Source organism: Xiphias gladius, chromosome 17 (assembly GCF_016859285.1).
Source record: "Xiphias gladius isolate SHS-SW01 ecotype Sanya breed wild chromosome 17, ASM1685928v1, whole genome shotgun sequence".
NCBI lineage: Eukaryota > Metazoa > Chordata > Actinopteri > Istiophoriformes > Xiphiidae > Xiphias > Xiphias gladius.
In genome coordinates this window covers 16,217,068-16,243,442 of record NC_053416.1, presented here as the reverse complement: position 1 = coordinate 16,243,442, position 26,375 = coordinate 16,217,068, and the positions used below count along the sequence as shown (strand labels likewise).

The window sequence follows — 26,375 nt, the reverse complement described above, 5'->3', positions numbered from 1 at the left end:
GGGTACAGTGAAAATGTGAGGGCAAAGTGGGGATATAGCTGGCTTTAGGAAAGGGAAGCTAAAAGGAATTGGTCTTTTAATCAACTAGGTCAGTGAAAGTGCATTTGCAAAACATGCAAAAGAAAAACGATTTTATTCGAGTGACAACCCATTCAGCGTTCCATGAACAGGATAAATGGCTAAAACAAACTTGTGTGTTTTTCTCTAATATTGAATTAAATTTTGTAACAACAGCAACCCCTGGTGAACATTAAAATGTTAGAAGAAGTTACAGAACAAAACTCTTGAAATTAGAGTTAGACTTATTAGTAGCAGGCTGTTAAACTCACACACCTACTGTAAAACAAACTATCTATGGGATACGTCCCTGTGCTCGCCTCCTGAACTCCTGTTCTGTCGCTGCGAGAGTTCAGTCCTTCTGCTCTTTCTGGAGTCCTCCAAGGTGTGCAAATGTATGTGACAGCATACGCCATGTAAATGTATTTTGTAATATGAATGTTTAGTCTATTAAATGCATGCTGTATGAATAGGTCACAGGGTATCTCGATTTGAGCCATAGTGCAGGTAACAGGATCACACAGTAACAGCCACCTCACAGAAAACTGTAGGTTGAAAAGTTACTGGACATACTGAGAAGTCGAAACTACATCTAACTTGGGGAACTTGGCGACTATATTGTTGAGTGATAGTGATACAATTTAGTACCACTCAGATGTTACACATATTGCTGCTAGAAAGCACTACAAGCACTTCATATGGTCCACTGACTTTTACAAAATCCAAAGTCAGTTATTTTGGTATTATATACAGTGGCTCTTGTGCGTAAACCCTTAGCTTGCCTTGTGAAAACAATGACTAGATTTTACAGGTAGCTCTGTTCAACAGATGCCTGGAACCAGAGAAATTCAGACTCATACATTCCCAGCTTTCTAATGGCAGTCTTTTCATTATAGGTGTTTGCAGGGGTGTAACTGTCAGACATGTACAATTAAATCAATGCCAGAGGCCCTAAGCCCCCCTATTCTAGTCAAATAACAAACACTATCATTACCAGATGTACTAACTCAGCCACCAGCTTCAATTCAGTGCCAGATGCAAGTGTGTTATGTAAGACTTCTTTACAGGAAACAGGATGCTAAGCATTGCGCGGAATACTATAGATAGTAAGTGTGATTTAATGTAATGGTTAGGTTCATGGTCATTTTGAGCATATTCTAAAGAGGGAACCCAACAAATGCTTCAATAAATCTGCTTCAGTGACACTAAACATCAAGTCACATGTTAGTGTAGATACTAGGGAGTGTAAAGGAAACTAAACCATGATTTGCCATGGCATTTCCAGGGAGGAGAGAAGAAAGAGCACAGAGAAGACTAACATCATCCCCTAGTGGAAAAAATCTGCATTACAAGAGCTACAGGTCAACCATCCTTCAACGAAAAGAAACAAAAGACATACTAGAAGACTCCAACTCAACTATGTTCAAAAAAGAGCAAACTCAGTGACAGGATGATGGCACTGTGCTCTCACTGCCACCTTGGGCTTGGTGTAAAGCCCAGTGCCATGAGCCCAATTCTACAGCTGAGTACTTTCATCAAGCGCCTACAGACTCCCCCCCTCACACACTGGCAGGACTGGGGTCGGCCCAGAGATGGGGCCTGCCCTTTTGTCCAGTGATCCTTTATGAGAGTAATGTGAGTGTCTCTCCTGGTGCATATTTATAACAGTTAGTTAAGTCTGTGTAGATATAAATCAGTAGTTTTGTAAAAGCCGTGGCCAATCTAAGTCTGTGTATCAGTGCACAAGACCTGCAGAGGCTTGTACGTTGGGTCAGAGCAATACTAATGACAGTGTAAGTGGATCCAAACTCCATCTGTTGCTCCAATTAAGAAACTTCTGGCTAGGATATTCATATTCTATTAATATAACTAACTTTATATATATAGCAATGACAAATTCTCAACTGAGTTTTGTTCCACTTGTAACAGGCGGCAAAGTATTCATGACTGAGCAGACACAGCTGCATGTACAGAAAAAGCATTTGTCACTGGCACTGAGTTAGTTATCTCCGGTCATGTCTCTCTGAATGGAATGTGCATGTCTTTGTGTGTGTCTTTGCGAGTGAGCGATTGAGTGTACTACATGTGTGTTTGGGAGCGTATGTGGATCAGATGTGCCAGTGTGCTGGGGAGGTTGATGAAAAGCTCCCTCAAAGTGAGGTGCCATGCGGTCAGCACAGTGGTCGTGCAGGAACAAGTCTAACCTCTGAGTCCCCGCCCTGGAAACCCAGCCGCAACCCAAAAGAAGAGGACAAGGGACAGCCAAAGAGAGAATATTGTTAACACAACTGCTATCGTTCTCAAAATTGCGAATTTAAATCAAAACCTCCAAAAGTTATGGAAGGCTTCGCTATGTTAAACTAAGCCCCATAAACAAAAATATATTTAAAAAAAAAACAGAACACGTACAAAATTAAAAACTTTGAAATGCTGTACCTGGTAACGATGGTGCATAATTCCCTTTCTGTCTTAGATTGTTTTGTTGGATTATAATCAGTGATACATAATTTTGAATTTCCTGAGGCCATTTTAAGAATAATACAGAGTTTAATAAATGACCATTTATAACTGGCTGAAAATGGCTGGTAAAGTAACAAAATCTTAAAATTATGATAAACAAAATGAAGGCACAAAGAAAGCAACACATACAGTTGTTTTACAATGTGCCTGCGATACAGTCCTAAAGGTTTTTTTTTTTTGGTTTTTTTTAATCAGCTGCCTGATTTGAGATCTAGCACCATACCAGCCTCCCTGCAGCACTGGTTTTGTCTTTTATCATCTCACCTTGCTCATTTTGCTCTTACTGTCAGCGGTGAGGAATGACATGTTATTGATCTCATTCATCACCACAAAGTTCTGTTCCTCCCGCTTGAAGTTCTACAATAGAGAGAGAAATGGAGAAAATATAGTAAATAATGTGAGCAGCTACAAATGGCTGCATTCCAAGGCCAAGTGAACATACTCACATGAGATTTGGACCAGAAAATAAAGACTTCTCCAACCATTCGGAAGAGCTCTTCTGCATCTGGGTCTGGGCATGTCAGCCACCTGGCCCTGTAGCAGAGCATATTACAGTCAGGCTCCCCAAAGTCACATCAAGTTTGTTTAACGCTATGAAAAGTTAAGTGCTCTAGGTTGCAATTCTGTCAGTACCAGGCAGAATTCACAGTTCAAAGTTTTTTTTTTAAATGTTGGTGTTTGTAACTTTATTGTACCTGTTGTTGTCCACATAGCGAATAAGTAGAGGGTAGAGGGCATACAAGTCTCTGCAGAGGACAGCAAACTCATCACGTATAGTGCCGTCTTCTTCATCTCCCTCTGATTTCCCCTCCATCCGCAAATGGTCCTCTTCAGCCACCACTTTCGAAGTGCGTTTCTTCAGCTTCTCCATTGTTGGGATGAAATGGGACTTGAGCATTTCTGGCTTTGCCCTGCTGACAATGGGCTGTGAAAACACTGGGAAAGAAAACAAATAGTGTCTTTCACTTCTACAGAAACTCACTCAGGTGTATGCAATGACACATTCATAGAGTTCAAAGCAGTGCTCACCAGCCAACCTCTTCATCCAGGAGGCCTCATCAATACCCAGGTTGTTGACTACAATTTTCATGATGCTTCCCAGCAGCTGATTAAGATGTTCTGACGTGACCTCAGTGCAGAGCTGGCCCTCTATCTCAGGGAAGTTTTCAGGTCCTCTCTCCCACCAGCGAGGCAGGTAGTTACAAAGCATGGGCAAAGTGATTTCAATCACATGAGGCATCTCAGTATAACGAGCCCCTGACTCTGCCAAGTCCCCAATATCCTTTAGCAAAGCATCCAGCTCTGGAATGTCTGGACATAATTCCTGGACCTCATTGGGAAGGCCCAAGACTTTGGCATTCACAAGAGAAATAGTGAAAGACGTGAAACTCAGAAACAAGACTTTGTTAAACAGAAACGAATCTGAGGAAAAGGGTATTGCACTCACTGGCTCTCTCCCTGGGTGTCTTTGTGGTGTAGACAGAAAAAGCGTTGAATTCATTTAGAAGGGGTTCTAAGTAGGCCACTGGCATGGCTGCTGCAAGGTGAGCCAAACACTCTCCAAGAGCTGGCCTCTGCCTGTAAATGTAAAGGGCAAGTGAAATAATGCTCCCAGGGTACTTAAAGATTTTAATGAATGGAGATAGGGAGTTACCTCTCAACATGTGGATTCTTGACTGTCCCTAAGGAGTAGATGCTACACATGATGCGATAGCATGACATCTGTAGATCATCCACTGTATGCAAGCGACAGAGACGGGTACAGCAGTGAAATGATAAATGAATAAATGAACACCGTGTGAAATCCGAAATAGCCCTGATGTGAAAACACTTACGGATTACATCATCTCCAAACTGGTGCTGAGCGACATGATCAAACAGGGAGGTCAGCACTGGGAGCAGGGCAATGGTAGTGTAGTTAATGTTCTGGGACACGCCTTTAACTTGCTTTAAAGGAGAAAAGCAGCACATCATCATGGACTCGGGATATTTAAGGTGCAGTGTTTATCAGATTTGCAACAGTCAGGGATAGCAAAATGTTCAAAACCATTTCAAATGCTGTGTTCCTCTCTTACCTGATTGCCTTTGGACACTTTGCCCAGTTTGAGGTTCTCTACCATCTTTTCTATATCATCAGCAGCACTTTCAAAGAATGATCGCAGCCCTGCCTTCACAATCTCAGGCCCCGACTTCATTACTGTCCTAATAAAGTGAATAAGGAGTATTAGAATTAAAAACAAAAACATAACAAAAACATATTTATCCGAATGGTGTTATGCATGTTGTGAGAAAATTAAAAAGACTAAACCTTGCATCCAATGACCGTGCCAGAATGTGAAGACAGTTAACAATTGCTGGAGCATCCGTTCCTGCACATGTAAAAACAGCCCTGCTGTTATAATTTCTTATAGAATCCAACTACAATTATCTGCGTTAGAACAACTACACTTGCTCTAACCCAGATAAGTGAAAGATAAATTACAGACAACCCAATGCAGCCCCATATGAGAAAGAGTGGCAAGATTCAGAAAGACTGATGTTGAGAAACTGACACCTTACCAAAGAGAGAAACTCTGTGTCTCACCAGAGCGGACATTTTACAGAAGATACTATGATGAGAAGGAAAAGGAAAAGGAAGGAAAGGAAATGCAAGAAAAAGGAAACACTGATATAAGAAGGAAAGTGATATATGAAAATAATACACAGGACACCATCTCTGCGTGATATTTCTATATAAGAGAGAGATCACCTTGCAATCATCTCCTTCTCCTTATTGGAAGAATGGCCACCACTACCAAGAACTTTTGCAGGTGTTGACAAGAAGTAGAGGCAGTGGTTTTTGAAATACTGGTTGATTAGAGGCATCAAGATCTGAGAGAGAGAGAGTTTCAGAGAGTGAGTTTTCACACTTAGTACAGCAATGAGGACAAGTTGGGTCTTCAAAATTGTGTCCACTCTAGCTTCAAACAAGAGTTTCACCTTGGCAAAGAATTTGATTTCCTGCTCATGAGGAGACTTTTCCACTCGTCCACTGCTTACCACAGCCTCTGTAAAACACATTGCAAAATATGATAATATTGCAGTAACACTGGCAACAAAGATCTACCTCAAGTTACACCAATACAACTCTATCAGATGTTACAGTATCTGTTCTTCATCCTTCCCCCGCAGTACCAAGATGAGCAATGAACTCCTGGGCAATTTCCATCCATTTCAACAGCTTCTGCAGGAAACCATAAGCGAATCTCTTCTCGATGGATGAGATGTCAGACTCCATATCTTTCAGGCCCCTAAAGTGAAACAGGGTTTAACTCTTTGTACTTTGTGCTTCTATTTAATGAAATATTTCTCCCATGAGTATCTGTGGCACATCATAAAACATAATTTCATGAGGAAAAATTCAAACTATAATGTCAGTGCAATACTGGTTCCCTTATAAAAAAAAAAAATTTTACAAAATACAGTAAATGGAAAAACATGTTAGCAGATTAAGTGAAAATGAATTTTAACAGTATGAATAAAAAAAAATGTTCTTTTGCATTATTACCTTGTGACAGCATATCCATTAAGCTGCAAGAACTTGAGCAGCTCATAAGCCTTCTCTCTATCTCGTGCCTTTTCTTTTGCCGTCAGAGTATCGTAGGGAACCAGTAGAGGATGTGTTCCACCTCCTACACAAACAAATGCACAATCAAAACTCTTGAAGAAAGCAGGAAGAGCCAAGTCTCTAATTTCCCATATATGTGAGTTCCCTCCTCTAAGAAAATATACTACCTTTGGCCTGAAGCTCCAACTTTTTCTTCCTTCCCCAGGTGTTATGGTAATTTTCTGCCAGTTGCTCTGCCATGGACTGTGAACAGATATGAACTCTCATTATTGATCAGATGGTAAGATTATAGCACATATGGTTCAAACGCTTCATTCCATACCTGCAGGTCTCTCGAAAGAGCCATGTGTGAGATATCAATGGGCTGTGGACTGTAACCATGGCTTGGGTCATAGGTTGCCTGGAACAGACAGAGGTATCATTATAAATCGTATGACAAATAACACTGCTGCGATAACATTAGTATTTGTACATTCATCCAACTCCTCTTAACCTGAGCTGTCTGTGAGATTTTTCGTGATGCTGCCTTCTTCTTCTCCGACTCTTCCTCCTCTCTAGCTTTATCTATGTTCCACTCCCACGCAAGCATGGCTTTGATTGACTCTTTGATTGGCCAACGGTAGATCTCTTTGTCCTACCAGAAGAAAAATCAGAGTGATCAGAAGCAGAGAAAGATGAAGTTAAAATACAGAAGATTCAATGCACAGTGTGACTGGGAACCTACCTTCTCTGAGAAGGTTTTGTATGGTCTAAGCATGGGATGATTTTTGGCATTTTCATCCAGCACCTCACCATATGACCAGTTATTCTGGATCTGAAAAATACATACATATACAATCTGTATTACAGCTGTGATTCACGGTTACAAATAAAGTGGCTCCCTTCTTACTTGCAGTGAGTCTGTATCCATTTGGATTTATAAATCCTATTCTTTTTAGCATGTAATGTACAGCTGTCCTGATCAAACTAACCAAACTCCTGAATTAGCTGAAGAATAGTATTCGACTATTGTGAGTGATAACAGTGAGTGAAAACAAATGGTCTACCTTTTCAAAGGCCCATTTATCATGTGTATATTCAGCAAATCTGTTGATAAAGGGATCCAGTCTCTCAGGGATGATAGTGCTGTGGTTGGAGGAAAGATCAGAGTACATGTAGCTTTAATTATTTTACAGAGAGATACTTTATGTCTTGAAAGGCATAATGACAAAAATCCTCTCACTTTGTGGTCTCTACTGGTTTAGGATCAAAGTTTCCCTCTGCATCTACTGATGCCTTTTTCTCTGTTTTGGAGGAGTAGCTGGCATCTACATAGTCGGGAGGAATGGCTCCAGCGATGGCGCATATGCATGGCATTGAAATTTTGAAAATCTCAGCATCAAATTTCTGGAATCACAATGACAATGCATTAAAATATGTCCATACACCATCTATAATATGGAACAAGAAAAATCCTGCAATCTATTGCAGGAGCTCCACCTTGTGTGCAAGAGATTCAAAGATCCCCCAAAACAGTTTGCGGGTCAGATGCAGCTCCTCCTCTGATGCCACTCCAAAGTTGGCCCAACCGTTGGGGAGGCAATAATATTTCCAACAACGTTCATAGTGATTGGTCAAAAGCTGCAGGACACAAAAATATAAAAGTGAAAGTAAAAAATTAATACCAGAAAAACATCTGAACTCAAAGGGAAGTTGGCTTTAATAGTTTAAAGGTCCTCATACCTTCAGTGGCATTTTGGCGTACTCATTGAGAATGGGCACATCAAACACCAGCCGTCTTAACAGGTGCTGAAGCATGGATGGACGTAGATGTCTGAAAAATGATTAACAAATTAACTTCTTCTTCTAACCTGGCAATATTAAATGACCTGTAAAGTTTGCCATGAAGTTAAACGCACTTGCACAAAGCCATGAGGCACTCTTCAATGATGTCTCTTTGGGCCTTTGTGAAGGCTCGTCCACGAGACAGCCGGTAGATTGTGTGCAACATGGAGTCGATCATTATGGCTCGGTGGTCACTGCCAGCAAAGAGTGGGGCACACTTGGTGATGAGTGGTAACACAGCAGAACACAGGTAGCGGTTCAAAGCGAGGGCCATCTCTGTTGTGCTGAAAGCAACCTGTTGGAGAGAAATTTTAGCTATGAATTAAATGCAACAGTATGGGTATAATCCTGCTCTGTACTTCTCCCCAAAAGTCACGTACAGTACGACTGTATGTTTGTAAATTGTTTGAAGCTCACTGTGTCCAGGGAGGCAGCAGCCCTCATGTCAGGCAGAAAGCCCACCTCCAGCACGTGGAGCAGGAAATCCTGGTTCTCAATACCATACACTCTGTCCAGGAACAGCACCATGGGAGCCTTGTGATCTGGCACAAAACTAGCTGACATCTTTGGTTCTATGATGCTGTTGTCTAAGCACAACATAAAAAAAAACATTTTGGAGCAATTATTAACACTATGTTAATTTGGACAGAAGTGATCTGATGGCACAACAAGCTTTCGGCATACAGCTGTAGTTAAACCTTGAAAGAATGCTAGTCAGGATACTGACATCATATACTCTGTGTGTTCATAAAATAAATAAACACTGATTAATGCCACACAACCATTTCAATATGGTCTCTCATGTGTTTACCTTTTCCAAAAGAAGGAATCTGAACAGGAAGACTGATGACTCCCACCAGATCCTCAATAGGGACAAGAGACCTCAGAATGGCCCTGATCCTCAGAGCCTCACCCTTACCAGCCTGGATCAACTGTAGAGACAAGAGTTCAGCTTTTCTATAAAGGCATTTCCAACTAGATTTCATGTTCTTGTATCTGTTCTTTCTTTCTCAGTCCCTTTAATAGCTTACGTGCATCTCTGGAGCACAGCGTCCCAGCAAGTCAATAAGGGCAGAGTAGAAAGACATGATGGCATTTCCAAGGTGAACCCTGTTCTCCTCATGCTGCTCCTCTCCTCCAAACCTACCAAAAAAAAAAAATAGTGGCTCTATTTGTTTCTGCTACAGCAACATTGGAGGAGATAATGCACTCACTGGCGCCTCATCAAATACAACCAAAAGGCCTCTGAACCAAAGCTAAGAGCTCTTACATGGGAAAGCGTCTGTCTTTTTTAACACTAGGGCCATCCCTTGCAGGGTCCTCTGATATTTTGATGGCCTCCTCTATTGCAGCCAACAGACCATTGCCTCCCTCCCCTCTCAGAGCTGGACCAAAGCACTCAGGCCTGCGAATGAGGAGACGTACCACCACATTGGCATTCTCTTCTACGCTCTCTCCTATGGGAGGGAGAGACACACTTTGTTATTCATATGGGAGTAAAACTAAAACATTATGGATTAGTATTACATACTGTATTTTGTAGCACATTAAGAATCAGACCGTTGACAAATACAGCAAAACGAAGAAAGTCAAGGTATTTCTCTCCACCACAAGGATTCCAGCCAATGTCAGGATAGCCTTTAGACAGTAGCATTGGACAGCTCTGCAGTCCACATCCAGCTAAATATTTCACCACCTGGAAAGACATCAGTGTACTAAAGTGATGAACAATTTTGCACAATTCTTGTTTTGTAAAAATTGATTATATGTTACCATTTCTAGGTCCTGCTCTTGGAGAGCCAATGCAAGCTCGTTGTTGTCGATACAAGAGGCTGCAGCCACGTCCAAGGGAGTGGAGCCCCGCATTCCTAAAGAACAGCACATAATGTAGAGCTTTATCACAGTTCACATGTCAACAATAACATATCAAGAATAATGCTGGAACTCAAAGAAAATCACCAAGGCCAATGCCACTGTTCTGAAGAAGGTAGCTGAGGTGGTCAAACATAGAGCGTTGATTTTGACGACTAATGCGACAGAAATAGCAGAGAAAACGGCAACAGTTTGTCACCACTCGAGGGAATCTGATCTCCTGTTGGAAGAAAGCATTTTACAAATGTAAAGTTACGTAACATATAAGGCTAATCTTATTGCCTTCTTTTGTCTATTCTCTGGTGGTAATAGAAAGCAAGGTCTATCTGTGGAGCATGCCTACATTTCAAAAAATATACCTTTGAGTCCCCACCGCCCAGTACATTAACCATAACCTCCATGACAGTTTCATGCATGCCCAGAGCTCGCATCAAGTTGGGGTGCTGATAGAAAACTTTGTTACTCATGATGTTCCTAAGGGAGACAAAAATCAAGTTACTATAGTTTTAATGACATGCATTTATCAAAGAATTCACTTCAAGACAAGATATTCAGAATAAATGAAATCTTATATCCACCCAATGCTTTGAATCATAAGCCTCTCCTCTTCTGGACCCATTTGGACAATAAGAAGTGAGCGGATCTGACCCAAGCACTCCAGCAGGTCCATGGTGTCCTGAATTGACACTGCATTGATGGTGTAGGCCTTGGGAAGGGCACGCATGAGCTCACCCAGCCCATCATACTGCCTGTGAAGGAGGCTGAACATCATGCGCACTAGCTCAGGGTTCTGGATAAATGACTCCTGGGCCCAGTGGATCGTTGTATGGGAAATCAACTCCTGCAATGTGCCTGGTAAAAAGAGTCCAGAAGCTTAAGCAATGGTATAAAAGATACTATATACTGTAGTGACTGTGATTATAGAGGAGGTTTTTGATATGGGGTAGCAAAGTCTCAAATAGGTACTCTAAAGTTACTGGAAAGAAAGTTTCAAGTTCAGGGAATGAACAGGGATAACACAGCACTATTTCATCGAAGAACAGACAAAAATGTTCAACAAATCTTCTATTTAATACTCATGAGTTAACAGGGCAACTCTCATATTTCTGCCAGTGTAGTTCCTAATCAAGGGGTGAACAAAGTTGTTCTTATATGACCAATAAGTACCATTATGACTTGTGATTTTTTCTGGACAATTCATATTTTAATTATGAGTTATGTCGTTTCGTAGCATGTTTTCATCATGGTTTTCAATGCATTTCACTTTGGAAAGCAGCGAAAAGTGACTACTGATGCTGATGCTTTTACAATTCTAGTACATGCTCTAATATTCTTCCTTTGGATCACTTAACCTGGTCAAGTATCTCTTTTTTCTCCAGACAAATGTTGATCTACAAAATACACAGTTTTATTGCAGTTGCATATGACATGCAAAAGATGAGAGACTCACTTGGTTTTTTATCTTCCTGTGGCTCAGGCTCTACCTCTATCTTCTTCTTGCGGGATTTTTTCACCTTTTCCAACAAACGGAGCAGCCGTCCACGGAGAGAATTATCCACTTCTTCCTCTTGTTCTTCTTCTTCGATATGAACACCTGAGAGTGAAGTTTTAAATAAAATATTGTAACTTATATCTAATTTAGTTCATTTTAAATGCTGATGTCAGTAGATTTGATACTGTAGATGAAAACTGACCACAGTGTGCCAGCAGAGCATTGTGAAAAGCCAGCAAGGATTCGCGGACCTCATCAGGAATGGGGCATTCTTCATCCTCAGAGCAGTTCTTGAAGTTCATGAGCATGTTGACCTTCGCAATAGCAAGAAAAGGTACAAGCAAGTATGCTCATATTATTTTCAAAAGCCAAAAATGGCTAATCTTAGTTATGACAACAATTACAAACTTATTTCAGACAGATGAGTCACCTAATGAGAGGGATTTATATTTGTTCTTTGAGGAATATATTCTGTCCCAAAAAGAAAGCTGAAGTTCTTGCATGCAGGCACTGGCTGAGACGAGTTTCTTTGGTAGGATATAGTGAGCATGCTTTGTTTTCAGTGTGCAGCTGAGTGCATTTTAAATCAGCTGCACAGAATAGTTGGAATTTGATATTATGTTTAACCAGTTTTGTACCAGAAAAAAATAAAATACACCATCGAATGGAGAAAGTAGCGCAGAAATGCACGGTAGATTCCTGCTATGCCTTTTTAAACAGTGTTTGAGTGTTTTTAGAATGGAGATTTTCTTGAATTTAAAAATTGCACAATCAACAAATGTACTCTGCTCTCTTCATATGGATTTGTCTGAGTGTACCTGCTCCTGTGGTGGGGACCGAAATTCACGGGTCTTGCGGGCAGTCTCGGCAGCACTCATGGTGAAGGCCAGCATAAGTTCATTGTAGCGCTGCCTCTGGTTGGACTGTATCTGGCTGACGAACTGGTCTGAAAAGGCAGTGATGGCCTCCACTCTGTGACGTAGCTCACAATCACAGAAATACTGCAGTAGAGTACACATCTAAAGGACAAAAGCAAAACTGAATCAATAATAGTATACAGTAGATACTAACAGTATCATTGTAAAACCGAGGGTTTTTTGGACATTCTAAAAAGACCAGAAATACCTGCAATTTGACAGACTCTGGAAGCTTCATCTGGAAAAGTCCTTGCTCTAGATGTTCCTCTTTAGCCTCCCCACTTGTCTCTACAGGTTTTATCTCTTTCTCTGTTTCCTCAGCTCCTTTTTCGCCATTTGCTTGCTCTGACTTGTTCACCGTTTCTTCATGTGGCATGATGGATTCTGTCTCCTCTAATTCTTCCTCTTCCTCCACTTCTTCCTCCTCCTCCTCTTCACCCAAGCCATCATCCTCATATTCCTCTTCTTCTTCCCCCACGGCTTCCTGCTCTTCTTCCTTCATCACTCCTATTTTAGGGGGTACTTTTTGTTCCTTCTCTTCCTGCAACTTGGAATTCTCCTCAGCAGGCTCCTCTGCTTTCTTGCCACTGAAGACTGTGGGCTCAATCATCTTCAGGATGTGTGTGACATCTTCATCATCGAACACACCCATGATGAGGAGGGTACTGATGAGCTTCAGGATTGGAACAAAATGAAACTCAACACTGCCTCCGACAGGATCTCTCATGGCTTGCCCTCCATCTTGCACTGCCTCAGTCAGCATGTTCAGGGCCTTGGTCTTTAGCACCTGGAAACACAAGCAAACATATGATTATAAGTGTCTCCGGAGTTCCCTAAAATGCCAAACCTGTTCCACCTCACCTGTAAGGGGAGGACTGGACTCAGTGTGTAGATGTCTGGATCTGTTCCCACAAACCCAGTGGAAGAGAAATGGAGTTTGGGACGTAGACATGTAGTGAGGCCGACCCCAGGTAAAGCATGAGATTTGTCAGAGTACAGGGTGATAGTGCGTGTTTCGTCTGTCATTGGAACTATGAATTCCTTGTTGGTTCCAAGCCGGTTCCTCTTGGCAGACTCAAGGTGCATGCTGATTAGCAGGTCATAAAAGCCACTCCTCATTGGTCCAGGTAGGTAGGTGTTCTCTATGGCGTAGAAGAGCTGGGATTCATCCACATGGCTGCAAAGAGCGTGAGCCACACGGTTGTTTCCCAAAGCGCACACTGAGCCATACAGCTTCAGAGTATGATAGTGGAATTTCAGCAAGTCCATACGTTCAGACAGCTCCAGGATGTCAATACACCTAGAGAATGCCAAAGGGGTTAATTTTGATGAAAAAAAAAACAGCAAATTTATGTAATTCTTCATAATGCATTAGACAAATGCTGAGTAATTCAGCTCTGACCTGTTCTCTTCTGGGATGTGGAGGGCCATCATGGTAAGTGGCTCCTGACACTGTACCGTCCAGCCCAGTCTCTCACTTACACGCCCTGTCTCTGGAGCCAGGAAGTGGTTGGGCATGCGGCTCCAGATGACTGGGGTTAACATCTGGACATCCAGTCTAGGAGGGCACTGGGGGACAGGGTTCTTGCGTTCGCTCCGGAACATGGCAGCAGAGATTGGCATAATGTTCTGGCAGGACAAGTAAAGGAAGACAAATTATGTGCAGAAGAGATTTACATAACAAAGTCGTAAATATGTGATTGTGGTCTCAATTGTGAGGATTACCGCAGACTGACCTTGAGCTTGCCTAGTTCGAACTGAATCATATTCTGACTGGAAGGAAGGACAAACACAGCTGGGAACAGTTTTGTGTTGGGCTCAACCTGCAAGAACATAACATGGTTACATTAACTGTATTAACATTAAGTGTATGAATACTAGATAGAAAATTTTCTGACCTGGTAAAATGTGTTTATCTCTTTTCCATTAGCAGTGAAAGTCATGAGTCCTGTGTCCAAATCAATTAGACAGCCAATAACAAAATCCTCCTGACTGACTCGGGTCTGCTGGGAGCTGCTGAACTCCCCTCCACATACCATGTAGCAGTTACTGCGTTTTATACTGTGGAAGATAGAAAAAAGTCAAAGCCCAATAGTTAATGCATGTTTGCTATTTTAAATAAAAACACGCTATAATTTGTTTTCTGTCTACAACATACCTGTCATGAATGTTGCCTTTATCATCACCTACAGTGACTGTTACATTTCTCACTTTGCTGATGTCAAAATGAAGGCCATACTGGTGATAGTCAGGTGTGATCCAGCCCACCCACACGCCACTGGGCTCCTGCCCCGCAAACACTCGCACAGAATAATAGTACTGGTAAAGAAAGAAGGTAGTGGTGAGGGGAATAAAGATTAGTACAGTTTTGGGTTAAGATTATTCAACACTAATGTTAAGTCATAGCAAGTACTGACAGACACGTTCAATATGGAAAACACTGTAAACACAAATGAGCAAGTATGCATGAAGCTTATATGGCTAAGAATATGATAACCATATATATGAGTTATAGCCATACTGTAGTGGTGTTGAGAATGATGTCGACGTCATCCCTGTCATCTGGCACCACATCTTCCACTAAGCGGGGCATAGTGGGAACAACAGGCGGTGGTGTAATTAATGCCGCCTTTTTAGCCTTGAAAAGGAACCTGTAAATAACAGCAACAAGTACTCACTATAAATGAAAATGTGAATAGAGTATTTCAGCTGTAGCATTCTCAAACCCCATACACCCCTTCTCAAGTCACTCTGCATAAATCAAGACAGACCCTTTCTTCTTGCTTTTCTCAGTTGAGGCATCTTTCTCATTCTCTCCATTTTTGATGGAAGGAATCTCTTTAGTCACAGAGGGCTCTTTCTTCTCCTCCTCCTGCTCTTTGCGAGAAGCAGACTTCTTAAGTATTTCAAAGTCAGAGTCTGGGTCCACCTCTAACACCTCATCCTCAGGGATGGTCATGGCACGAGTGAGAAGGGTGGTCCCCGCTGGGACTTTGAAGGTTTCATGAAACTCAACTGGCATGCTGAGCCTGAAGAATAGCAGATCTGTGTTGGCATTCTGAGATCCGAATGTCTTGTGGGTCACTTTGAGACAAGGGGCAGTTTCCACTGTCCCATCAACACGGGACACCTAGAGCATAAATAAAAAGGGCCCAGATTGTGATCTACAAAATAATAAGTTATTCAAACTGGGAACAAAGTAATATTTCATCAAAAAACTGTGAAAACTAATTCTCAATACCTCAATGTGAGGATGATCAGTAGGCGCAGTGATGAACTGGGGAAGGCTCTTGCTGAACCACATAGTAATGTCTCTTTTCATGTTAATAGCAAAGGGCTCAAATCCCTCCTGCAGGCCACAGATGGTAAAGTAACGGAGACTGCTGACGTTCTGACCCAAGTTGATCCTTCCGACCTGGGACAGGCCCAGACTGCACACAGGTATGAAGCCTAGGGATGTTCAATGCGTGCATGAAGGTGTATCAAAAACACAAACCCACATGTGTTAATATCCAGTGTCTCTATCTGAGAACATTTGCTATCAGTTGTTACTGTACTTACCCTCTCCTATCTCAATATCCTTAAAGGCCATCTCTGAGCCTGAGTCACTGATCAACATTTCTCCATTGAGTGTAAACATGATGTTCATCTCTGTGAGGTCAATCATACAACCCACCACATCACCAGATTGCCACTGACGACCAAATGGCTCATTTCCCACATGCCAGCGTTGGGCCTGAAAAAGAAAATTGCTAATTTTAGAGTTTAGTATTACAGGAGCTTCGGCATCCTTCACAAACATGTAAACTAGGTCTTGCTCCCACCTTGAAACCATTGAAGACGTATGCCAACTCATCTCCTCCAAGTTCTTTGTCAGCGCGAACACTGGGCCTGGCCCAGCCCACTCTCATCTCCCCGACTGTCACAGCCTCAAACTCAAAGTACCACTTCCCCTGTGTGATGGCATAAGATTTCTCTGCTCTGAACACTCTGATCTTATCTCCACGGGAGCTGCCTGGTCCATGCCCGCCTACATTAACACAAACACAATAAAATTTAATAGAAAAGTATGTAGATTCAATAAAACACCTTTAGCTCTAATAATGAATCTTGCAAGACTACATAAAAAAATAAACAGATACTCTTACCATCCTGCTTATAGAATGCAGTGAAAACTTACTGCTCTCCTGGTCAGGTGGTTCTATGTTGTAACCATATCCGATGAGTGTGCGAACAGCTGCACAAACTGTGTCTCTGTTAGTCTTTTTAGTCTTTTCATCCAGTAGGTTGTAAGGAACCAGACGGGGGTTGCGCTTGTTCAATATATCCTACACAAGAAAATAATATCAAATATGAAAATGTAATAGAATAAATCTAGGAAAAAAAACTTGTATCCATCAAAATATCTACACATATTTAATCATATTATTATCATAGGGACCTCTTCATAAAAAGAATGGTGGTACCTGCACAATACTGTATGTCCAGCCCTGGCGAACTCGGTCTCTTGCCCACACATTGTGTCCATTTTCTGCCAGTCTCTCCACAAGAGTGTTTTGATTAGGAGTCAGCCTTACATGGTTGAGGTCCAGAGGGGCTGGCTTATATCCATTACTCTGCATGTAACTAACGAACAATGCTTTGTGATCAGAATTGGTCCTGGGGAGCCTTTACAAGGCCATTAACAGAATACATGATAAAAGAGCAGCAATGTCAAAAAATGAATCAAAATAAATGAATGCCTTGCAGCTCACGTTTTGGGGAGCTTGGTCCTTTTCAGATTCTCCTCTGCTTTCTCATCTCCCATTCCTACATGACATCCTAGTGCCAGCAGAGTCCTTTGAAATGAATCACACGAGGCATTAGAAATGCAAAAAAAAAAAAAAAAAAAAAAACAAAGCACAGCGCTGTTAATTAAGTAAAAGCACTGACTTACTTAAGTGTCTCTCCTGACATAGCTAAATTGTAATTCTTCTCTGGTTCAGGCAGACTCTGGAAATCTACCAGACAGGGGTGCAGCTTCTTGTTGTCATCACGAAACTTGGCATTGATTTTAAAAAGTAAAGAGCAAAGATTTTTTAAGGAAATTGTCAGTGTACACAACAATATTTTCTATGGGAAAGATAACCAACACTGAAAACACTCACTGTTCCATAGGTCCATCCCTGTTCAATGCGAGTAACAGCCCATAGCTCATGGCTATTTTCTGCAAGCTTCTCTCGAATGCGCTCCAAATGAGGAGGAAGTACAATCTGAAAGGATAATAAGTTCAGTGCAGTGGAAAAGATGAAGATGAAAAAGAGATGGAATAGGGTTCTACCTGTATAGTGTCCACAGGGCAAGGAGTGAAGGCTGTATGTGAGAGGGCCTGAGTTGGACCCAACAGGTTACGGATGCCATCAAAATCATGCTTATACTCCTTGATGGGCTCAATCCGCAAACGGTCCCTGGGCAACACTGCTTCATAGCAAGGAGCATAGCCTGGAGGTGGGAGGAACTTGAAATCCCCATGACGCCCTCCGAGAAGAAAACGTAACCTTGAAGTTGGAGTGGCAAACTGACATTAGTCTCATATGTCATAACTGTACTGTGCTTATTAAACAAAAAAGGGAATTCATAGTCTTTCATGTATTATGCACAAGGTCCTACTTAATGCCTGCAGAGAAGCTGACAACAGGGAAGAACAGGCCGTCCAGGTTGAAGTTCTCAAACATTCCCTGAACAGGATGCCCATTGATACGGAAAGAAATACTGGGCACGCTTAGATCCAAACAGCAGCTGACCACGTCCTCTGCTGCCAGGATATGCTGATTTGGTGCGGCAACATGACTCGGAACACGTCCTGTGGAAACACAGAGCAAGTGAACTCATATTTTGTCAACATACATGAAATCTTAAGTAGTTCATAAGTATAACTCGTAGGCATTGTGTAGGAAAATGTAAGTGGTATGAACTCAAAAGCACAAGATCAAATGTATTGTAAAAATAAGGAAATACATGTAAATGTTCTTGCAAATAAATTGTCCAAATCTGAGCTGGATGTGGTGCAAGTGCAGGTCAAATGCATGCAAAAGACTACTTGTAAGTCATACCATGTTTACTTTACCTGACCAGAGGTGAAGCCCATCAAAACCATAGGAGTAGAGGTCATCCCCAACCCCGTTGCCCCCCCAGCCTTCCCCTCCACCAGGGTAAGGACTGTAGCCTTCTGTCAGAGCCCAACCCACACGCAGGTGATATGGCTGAGCTGTAAGGAATGGCTCCACGTGGTCCACCATCACCTCAAAATACCACTTCCTATACTGAGTGGATCCTTCACAAGTTCCAAGGAAAATGTTGGGTCTCATGCTAAAAGAGGATTAAAAAACAAATACCTAACTCAGAGCAGGTGTTTAGATAGCTGGGCTTCAGGACAGAAGAAACAGTACAAAGCATTTTGAGCCTGTGCTGATGAACGCTCATGCAAACTTACTCACCTGGTTACATAATTGATAATGTTGGTTTGCAGTAGGAGGTCACGACCGGGAAGTAGATTCTCTGTGATGAGATTCTGATTTGACCTGACAGCCACCCCGTTACACACACACAGAGAACAGAGCACATCCAAGACCTGCCATAATTTGGGAGACAGAAATCCATAACGATTGTTCTGATGCTGCCATGTAGCTCAAGATTTGATATGTGACTGTATCTTATGTATTAAAGAATATGTGAACTGCAGTCAACTCAGAAGTTTCAGGTTTTTCCAACATGGCCAGCAAACAGTGTTACATGTTCCTGACCTTATGATTGCGTCCATGCTTATCCAGCAGAGAGATGATTGATTTGATGTGATTCTCCTGGATAATATTCAGCACCTCTGGACTCTCAATCAAAACACAGTACAACACCTCGAGGATTCCTGTCATAAAAATTTGACATATTTACAGAAGGGTTGTGTTTTACATGGTATTGTAGAATAGCACAGTACAATGTAATACACCCTTAGCAAAAATAAGAGAAACACATTAAAACGTAATTCAACTGAATGCAACACAACAATCTACAGCTCTAAAAATAACTGTTTAACTGAAACCTCTTTGGCACAGTCTTTACAAAACCATACAACCTTCAAATAGTTATTGTTTGTCGCAGGAATATTCTTTTAAATTGCATTATACTGTCATATTGCCTAGATCATCCAGTGTATACTGTTTGTAACCAGTCAAATTCAATTTCAAATGACAGGACAAACGACTAGTTTATCGTTGACTAGTTTTATGCGGTCAGTCTATTATATGCTGGCTTTTTTGAAGAGCAAACAAGAAACTATATGTATATCATACATTTAAATGATCTATTTGTCTTGAATACCTGAAGATGCCTCCAAACGATCCAATTTACTGACCAGCCAGTCAAGGTTATCACAAAACAGGGCACAGTTGGCACGATTACCTCTAATCAAAGAAGCTTCACGAAGGAGGAGAAGCAGAAAAGATTGTTAATGCGTTGTATTCAAAAACGTGGCTGGATATGGGAAACATAAATGACTAATCTAAAATCACCATGAAAGCATTGAACAAATCACCAGATGGGCATACTGTACCTAGCAATTCATACAGTAAATTTACTATCTCCTTCCATGACTCTGCGGCTTCCTCCCCAGCATACTCTGAGAAGTGGGCTGCTGTGTTGTAGACATTGAGCCGATCAACACAGTCCAGGACAAGAGTAATCATTCCCTGTTCAAAACAATAATAACTTATAGAGAACTCAAATAAAAATACTTAATGGAAATAAATCAACCAAACTAAATCTGCTTCCAAGCATGCAGGTGTTATACATTTTCAGCAAACGTTATTCCTTTGTACGTAGACCAACCTCTTCCTGGAAGAGGTTCTGTCTGTTCTTGAGGGAGCGAAGCTTGAACTGTTTGTCCTCATGCTCCAGCTCTTCTTCAGGGGGCCGGAAGTAGAAAATTAGGTCTTGCAGGGAGAGAACCACTGTGTCCATAGGCAGAGATGGGGGATTGGCAGATTTGTTTTTCCCACTCAGAGCATCTAGACCTCTGGAGAAGTGAAAAGAACATGACGAGAGTACCACAACAAATATGCTGTTCTAAAAAGCAAAAGCATGGCTATTAGCAAAGATTTGAATCAAATATAACTGAAGTAGTGCTACTTGATGAACTGGTTGAAGAGGCCTGTTGTGCTGTAAATCATTCTGGCAGCTTGGGACTCTTCGTTCTGAGATCTAGCCACTGTGAGTGCATCATCCATGTGACCTTCTTTATGGAGTATGGCCTAAGAATTGAATACAGGTGTTCTTAAAACATAAGTATATACTCAACACTCATGAATAAATTAGTAAATTATACATGTATAATTCTGCTTTACCTTTCTCTTTAGGGGACCCAGACGGGCAGATTTAGCATCAACAGCAGCATATGTAAGCCAGAGGCCTGATGAAGCATGCTGTACAAAGCACATTGACTCTCCATACTTAATCTCAGGTGTGCCCATGCCTTCCACATCTCGCTTCTGGGTCACTTCGATTTTTTCCTGTAGTTTAAATAAAAGTGTGTTCCTCATCAAGCCTGGTAAGAACCTCTATACTGCACATTGGTGTCTCAGACACTCAGGCACAATTGACTTTGCCTGACAATGACCTTTGAAATCCTGAAGCAGAAGGCTGACATCTTGGAAACTGCCTTCTCTGGGTCCACCAACAGAAGTCCTTTCTCCTCATCCAGATAAAGGTACCTGCCTGTTGTTATGTGACGTATCCGGAAAGACTGGCCCCATTTAATGTGACCTCCACTCCAACTACCAACAGGCGCAAAGGAATGAGCATCATACTGTAAAGACACTTAAAGTAAATGATTGTAAAACACATGTTGTTCAATGTAAGGAATCAAGACACTCACGCGATACGCAGTGGCTCAAGTCTCCATAAGGATCGGGCATGACTGCATACAGCCCCTCCTTCATAATGAGCAACTCTGAAAAAAACAAAACAAAAATATGTCAATGATGTGGAACACATATCACGAAATTTAACGTTGACAAATTCAAAAATATTTTGATTTATTTTCACCTCCCTGGCAGCCAGTGGTTTCAGTTTATGTCAGTGAACTATGACAATCAACTTACAGACACTTTCCTCAGATAGGTATTGCATTGCAATGCAATTTGTCAGTTATTCCATCAGTATGTAGTAACGCAAAAACTGCAAGCAGGGACCACTCTAAAAACTAGGACCCTATGACCCTACAATTTAAGCTGCTGCAAAACATTCACAAACAATGCTGCCAAAAAACCCAACCAAGCAGAAAAAATATTGAACATACATTATATGATAAGGATAAGGGGCTGTCTTATTCATTAAAAGAACCAAGTGGCAAAGTCTCAGGTGTGGAAGAGCTTTCAAGACAGTCTCTACAACACAATGCATCACAAGACATGCACCACCAGAGGTGTGTTTTATAATAAAGGGAACATACCAAAAAAACATATGGTATTCTTTAGAAAACGGTTGAGAGTGACATAAAGTGTAAAGCTAATTCAACCAAATATTAATATATTGTGATATGTACAGCAATGAAAGATATTGCTCACCTGCGCTGGTCGTCCCCTTGGTCAGCTCCAGGGATTGCCAAGCACTCGTCCATGTGACCATGGAACAGCCTGAGTACATATCCTCCAGTCAGAAAACCTAGAGAACATGAGTCATATTGCTAAGAGAGACTGGACAGGTTTATGAACTAAAGAGATTTTTTTTTTCCCAGCAACAGCAAAATTACAGACCTTCAGCTAGCTCACATCCAGACATCACAGGGGTCATGGTCCACAGTGTTTGCATGAAGGAAGCATCTACCATCAAGTCACCACTGGCATAGGACAGATGCTGAAAAGAGTGCAGGTGATAATACTGGCAAGATTTACAGACATCATATTGTCAGTTACAGTGGAAGTAAATAAACTTGCGGTTACCAGGTATCTCTCTGAAGAAACACTGACAAGAATGAGGTCATCTCCCACCCTGACCTTCTCGCCTTCCGACCTTTGCTTGGAGGCTGGATGGATGGTCCACCAGCAGGCCTCTCCTGTAACGGACAAATGATTTAGAGTAGAGAAATTTACATTGGCTTGTGTGGGGCATAATAGGCAGTAAAGTCCATAACCACCTGTGGATTCCTCCTGCAAGCCCACATCAAAAGCCAGTTTGTCTGTCAGTGAGCGCGAAGTAGTCAAACAGCTCAAGTACTGCACCATAAAGAAAGGGATAACAAGTTAGTGACATGAGATGACATGCACTCCAAACAATAGAGACAATAATAAATTGCAAGGGCAACTGCTGCGTAGAGGAGAAGACACGATAGAGCAGCAGAAGCAACATACTTGATTGTAAACATGCTCACCATGCTGGAGTGGGTGTGTTTCAGGAGGATGGCATGTCCATACAGTAGGGTTCGGTGACCCCCCCCTTGGGATGACTGGGAGAGGAGGAAGGGGCAGGTAGAGGCAGAGTCAATTAAATTGACAAAAGATGAAAGGAGGTTATAATTTTCAGAGTTGTCCCTTTGAAACCACTTCAAGGTGACAAGACAATAACTGAATATCAAAATAACAATGGGGCAGACTCCAAGCTGGTGCGGAGGTCATTAGGAGGAATAAAAACCACAGCCATGTCTTACAATTGTAAAACTAAGAAAGGTGTAATTGGTAGGAAACAAACTAAATTATCTCAGAACAACTAATGCAAATGAGCAAATCAATTACTAAGTATTATTGTAGCACTGAGGCAGGTTATTTAGTAATTACCAAAACAACTGCTGCTTAAAATCTTTTACTGCTCTTATGCTATGTCATCATGTGTTTTTCATGTTTATATTCTATTATTGTTATTTATTCATTGGACGTTAAAAAATAGATTAGCATGAACAAAGAGATTTACAATGACAGAGACATGACATTTTCAAAAAAAACAATAAAAAAAAGGGGGAAGCTGAGGTTGATCTGATGTCACCCTTGTAATAAACCAGTGGAGGTCGTGTAAGCTAAGTAGCTCTATGACAGCACTAAACAGGTTGTAAAAGGTAGCTGCAATGCATTTATGACACAAACTCTCAGGCTGAGGCAGTGGACAAAAATTTCATAGGACACTGAAAAGGAAGAAAGTGCAAACGTACCCATTTGTCCAGATCGACAGCCTGTGAAAAGAACCAAAGTGAGTTTCAGTTGTTGAATGAACAACATACTGCATTCATTGATTATATCATGGGTACATACCATGGAAGAGACGCAGCTTTTAACCAAACACTACTAATTCTGCCTTACCTCATCCACAGAGGTGTTGGACAGCATCTCCTGTAATGCCCGCACAGACAGGGACTGCTCCAAAATGAAGCAGCAGATAGCCAGGTCTGGAGGGACATTCTGAAATACAGCACAAACTGTCAACCTGGTGAATGGCAGCAATTCAAATTCGCAAATAAATGAGATAAAAGTGTCCTTTCACTACCTGGGCGTTCGAGGTGGTCTCAAGGAAACACAGACGATTCCCGAACCCTTCACATGACAGACACAGCTTGATCTGTTCCTTAAGAATAGATGCAGTGCACTGCAGCACCACGTGATCGTCCTACAAGGACAAAAAAAGTCCAAAGTGAGGGAGGAGGGTTTTTTGGGGTCATTTTGCAGGAGAACACCGGAAGAGCGCAAAAGGGTCGACATACAACAAAGGTCCCCAGCCAGAATTATCTGAGGGAAACATGACATTTTGGATTTTACATTACTCTCAGGCAAAACAACAATTTATGTTATAAACCTGTTTTTTCAAAAGGAAAACTGCTAATTTTCTAATGCAATAAAAATAGAAAATAGATGAAAAAATAAAAATAGGTGAAGCACAATCAGTGACATTGTCTTCTTAATTTCATGCATTCTACTGCATTACCCACAATGCAACGCAACTACCAACAGATCAGTTTTAGATTTGGGTGTGTTATGCTAATAATGTTTAACGCGGCCTCGAGCCGCTAGCCTCAAGCAGAGATGAGGAGTAGGCCATTTTCAAATTTGTAGATTTCTCCGACTCCAATCAGCTCCCTCTGGAGCCACAAAAGGCTTCTTACATCTTTTTTTTCACACATGCCCAACTGTAATACTCCACAAGACATGTAAACAGACTCTGATTTGTAAAATCTGCAGAGTTCCCCTTTAATGCATTCTGAAAATCTTAGATCACATTATGTCTCTTACATTTCATGGCCTTGCATATAAAACTGACCATCCATGGCTCTGATAGGTTGAAGCCCTATGACCCATACTATACTGTATTTGCGAGGGGTGGCATTGAAAGCAAAGCTAATTTCGAGGTGTCTCCAGGAACACAGATAGTGTAGATGTCTGACTGCATTTCACCACATAAATGAGCGTCTTTTTGGCAACTGAAGACAAAAAACACTGTGGCCAACAGAAATAACAAAAATCTGGGGCAATGCATGAATAAAAAAACCTGCAAAAACAGCTGTTTCCCTATTCAACATGTTTTTTACTGAAATTCTCTGAGCCTGTCACTGGCCCAGCTCTAATCTCCCTGCCCGTCTGGCTCCAAGACACCAGGCACGCCCCCACAGCTCTCTATTTCAGGCCACTGCACCTGCTGTTCACACATCCCTTTCTGGATAGCAACAGATATTTCAGATTTGACAGCCACTGAACAAATTGGCCCACGTTGCTGATTTAATAAAGCAATTAGTCAGCTTACCAAGGAGAGGAATATGCAGAATCTTAATTGGACTCACCTTAGCTCAAAACGTCATGCTCAGCTGTTTGTGTTTTTATCTGCAGATGCTTCTGGTTCGTTCATACCCTAAATTAAGACGCCGCAAAGTAACAAATGTCATTTTTAGTAAAAACAGCTCAACATAGTTGTCAGTGGTGTCTCAAATGGGTTCAGCCATTTATATTTATAAGTTAATGTAGTTTGTGCCTTATTATAGTTGTTTTTGCAGTTGTATACTGGCAACAGGTTCTGCAATATATAAACTGCTCCTTTTGACAATAAAACAAATGTAATCCATTTTGGTTCATTACGGGAAATGATGAAAGTCCAGAATAGAAACTGTTGCAAAGATGAGGAAAGTATACAAACTCCAGACAACAAAAGAACCAGAGCTGTGATCCAGGAATTTTCATTATACTGACAAAATCATAGCCCAAGCATGACACACCTTGGATATGGTTTGGTGGTCTGTGTTTTCAGATTAAAGGTGCAACAGAGTGTGGTAGTTCTGCAACTACGACCACTATTTTTTGTTGCTATATTGTGTTTAAGTGTGAGTTTAAGAAAATTTGTATCATGCCTGTGTAACTGTTTGTGAAACTGCAGTGTTTTAAAAGGGAGTTGGTACCGTCTGTTTCCTCTTCACCGAGCTCATGCCCTAAACAGATAAACTGTAAATATATTTATACTTAACATTTACAATGAGACACCGCTCCTATACAGTAGACATAAAAGTCAAGTCAGCAGTTTGCTAATACTTTACAACAGACATTAGATTGAAGCAAAAAAACTGCATCTGACAGTACTCACAATTTAAAGACAATTCAGCCAAATTTTAGGGACCACTTGACAAACTGACAATCCTACCATAGCATATGGCAGATTTAAGTATTAAGTTTCTGTCACATTCTCCAGCACACACAGACCGACAAACAGACCGACCGAAAGACAGATGCCATCATGACAACATGAGGCTAGCAGCTAGGTGTTTATATAAAATTCCACCAGTTTTTGTCAGAATATTTGCCATCTAAGAACTACGGAAAAAATTTTTTTTAAAAATAAAAAATCTGAAAGCATGTTTTGAAACCAGCATCTGATAATGTCAGTCCAAGCAGTAAAGGTCCAATTTGGACTGAAGTAAGCAGGTGCTGAAATGGGCCAAGCTTTGAACCTGCTAATCCTCACACAGTAAATATAGAACTCAGCTGAGTTCAGGGTGAACAGCTACAGAATGACAGTAAGTTTATGACACACTGTTGACATATTTTCACTTTAGTGCTGTGTTTCAAGCCATAAGACAATGCCAGCTGAAAAC

At 41.4% G+C, this 26,375-nt stretch overlaps 1 protein-coding gene across 1 annotated transcript in view; it reads right to left on the bottom strand.

The window, feature by feature from the left end:
* LOC120802314 (ryanodine receptor 1-like) overlaps window positions 1-26,375 on the bottom strand; it is a 50,261-nt gene that overhangs the window by 22,059 nt on the left and 1,827 nt on the right. Inside the window, exons 2-74 of the mRNA XM_040149990.1 lie at window positions 23,792-23,911; window positions 23,608-23,706; window positions 22,689-22,763; window positions 22,455-22,533; window positions 22,261-22,373; window positions 22,075-22,174; window positions 21,886-21,982; window positions 21,195-21,269; window positions 20,937-21,093; window positions 20,665-20,829; window positions 20,450-20,571; window positions 20,150-20,336; window positions 19,875-20,010; window positions 19,643-19,738; window positions 19,072-19,190; window positions 18,766-18,899; window positions 18,396-18,637; window positions 17,939-18,131; window positions 17,610-17,826; window positions 17,437-17,541; window positions 17,226-17,329; window positions 17,044-17,127; window positions 16,756-16,915; window positions 16,473-16,617; window positions 16,114-16,319; window positions 15,851-16,025; window positions 15,531-15,739; window positions 15,061-15,419; window positions 14,811-14,940; window positions 14,448-14,608; window positions 14,188-14,350; window positions 14,026-14,112; window positions 13,692-13,918; window positions 13,151-13,589; window positions 12,878-13,076; window positions 12,640-12,769; window positions 12,498-12,570; window positions 12,191-12,391; window positions 11,575-11,686; window positions 11,331-11,474; window positions 10,459-10,732; window positions 10,240-10,354; window positions 9,968-10,100; window positions 9,782-9,876; window positions 9,569-9,704; window positions 9,279-9,465; window positions 9,040-9,151; window positions 8,820-8,940; window positions 8,426-8,595; window positions 8,083-8,303; window positions 7,907-7,997; window positions 7,664-7,804; window positions 7,407-7,570; window positions 7,231-7,309; window positions 6,909-6,998; window positions 6,678-6,818; window positions 6,507-6,584; window positions 6,352-6,427; window positions 6,125-6,248; window positions 5,752-5,867; window positions 5,557-5,624; window positions 5,327-5,448; window positions 5,137-5,186; window positions 4,886-4,946; window positions 4,653-4,779; window positions 4,413-4,524; window positions 4,232-4,313; window positions 4,025-4,155; window positions 3,607-3,927; window positions 3,273-3,513; window positions 3,024-3,111; window positions 2,842-2,934; window positions 2,262-2,276 (exon numbers count right to left, since the gene is read on the bottom strand). Of these exons, the coding sequence (XP_040005924.1) occupies window positions 2,262-2,276; window positions 2,842-2,934; window positions 3,024-3,111; window positions 3,273-3,513; window positions 3,607-3,927; window positions 4,025-4,155; window positions 4,232-4,313; window positions 4,413-4,524; window positions 4,653-4,779; window positions 4,886-4,946; window positions 5,137-5,186; window positions 5,327-5,448; window positions 5,557-5,624; window positions 5,752-5,867; window positions 6,125-6,248; window positions 6,352-6,427; window positions 6,507-6,584; window positions 6,678-6,818; window positions 6,909-6,998; window positions 7,231-7,309; window positions 7,407-7,570; window positions 7,664-7,804; window positions 7,907-7,997; window positions 8,083-8,303; window positions 8,426-8,595; window positions 8,820-8,940; window positions 9,040-9,151; window positions 9,279-9,465; window positions 9,569-9,704; window positions 9,782-9,876; window positions 9,968-10,100; window positions 10,240-10,354; window positions 10,459-10,732; window positions 11,331-11,474; window positions 11,575-11,686; window positions 12,191-12,391; window positions 12,498-12,570; window positions 12,640-12,769; window positions 12,878-13,076; window positions 13,151-13,589; window positions 13,692-13,918; window positions 14,026-14,112; window positions 14,188-14,350; window positions 14,448-14,608; window positions 14,811-14,940; window positions 15,061-15,419; window positions 15,531-15,739; window positions 15,851-16,025; window positions 16,114-16,319; window positions 16,473-16,617; window positions 16,756-16,915; window positions 17,044-17,127; window positions 17,226-17,329; window positions 17,437-17,541; window positions 17,610-17,826; window positions 17,939-18,131; window positions 18,396-18,637; window positions 18,766-18,899; window positions 19,072-19,190; window positions 19,643-19,738; window positions 19,875-20,010; window positions 20,150-20,336; window positions 20,450-20,571; window positions 20,665-20,829; window positions 20,937-21,093; window positions 21,195-21,269; window positions 21,886-21,982; window positions 22,075-22,174; window positions 22,261-22,373; window positions 22,455-22,533; window positions 22,689-22,763; window positions 23,608-23,706; window positions 23,792-23,911 (10,314 nt within the window). The remainder of the gene's footprint in view (window positions 1-2,261; window positions 2,277-2,841; window positions 2,935-3,023; window positions 3,112-3,272; window positions 3,514-3,606; window positions 3,928-4,024; window positions 4,156-4,231; window positions 4,314-4,412; window positions 4,525-4,652; window positions 4,780-4,885; window positions 4,947-5,136; window positions 5,187-5,326; window positions 5,449-5,556; window positions 5,625-5,751; window positions 5,868-6,124; window positions 6,249-6,351; window positions 6,428-6,506; window positions 6,585-6,677; window positions 6,819-6,908; window positions 6,999-7,230; window positions 7,310-7,406; window positions 7,571-7,663; window positions 7,805-7,906; window positions 7,998-8,082; window positions 8,304-8,425; window positions 8,596-8,819; window positions 8,941-9,039; window positions 9,152-9,278; window positions 9,466-9,568; window positions 9,705-9,781; window positions 9,877-9,967; window positions 10,101-10,239; window positions 10,355-10,458; window positions 10,733-11,330; window positions 11,475-11,574; window positions 11,687-12,190; window positions 12,392-12,497; window positions 12,571-12,639; window positions 12,770-12,877; window positions 13,077-13,150; window positions 13,590-13,691; window positions 13,919-14,025; window positions 14,113-14,187; window positions 14,351-14,447; window positions 14,609-14,810; window positions 14,941-15,060; window positions 15,420-15,530; window positions 15,740-15,850; window positions 16,026-16,113; window positions 16,320-16,472; window positions 16,618-16,755; window positions 16,916-17,043; window positions 17,128-17,225; window positions 17,330-17,436; window positions 17,542-17,609; window positions 17,827-17,938; window positions 18,132-18,395; window positions 18,638-18,765; window positions 18,900-19,071; window positions 19,191-19,642; window positions 19,739-19,874; window positions 20,011-20,149; window positions 20,337-20,449; window positions 20,572-20,664; window positions 20,830-20,936; window positions 21,094-21,194; window positions 21,270-21,885; window positions 21,983-22,074; window positions 22,175-22,260; window positions 22,374-22,454; window positions 22,534-22,688; window positions 22,764-23,607; window positions 23,707-23,791; window positions 23,912-26,375) is intronic.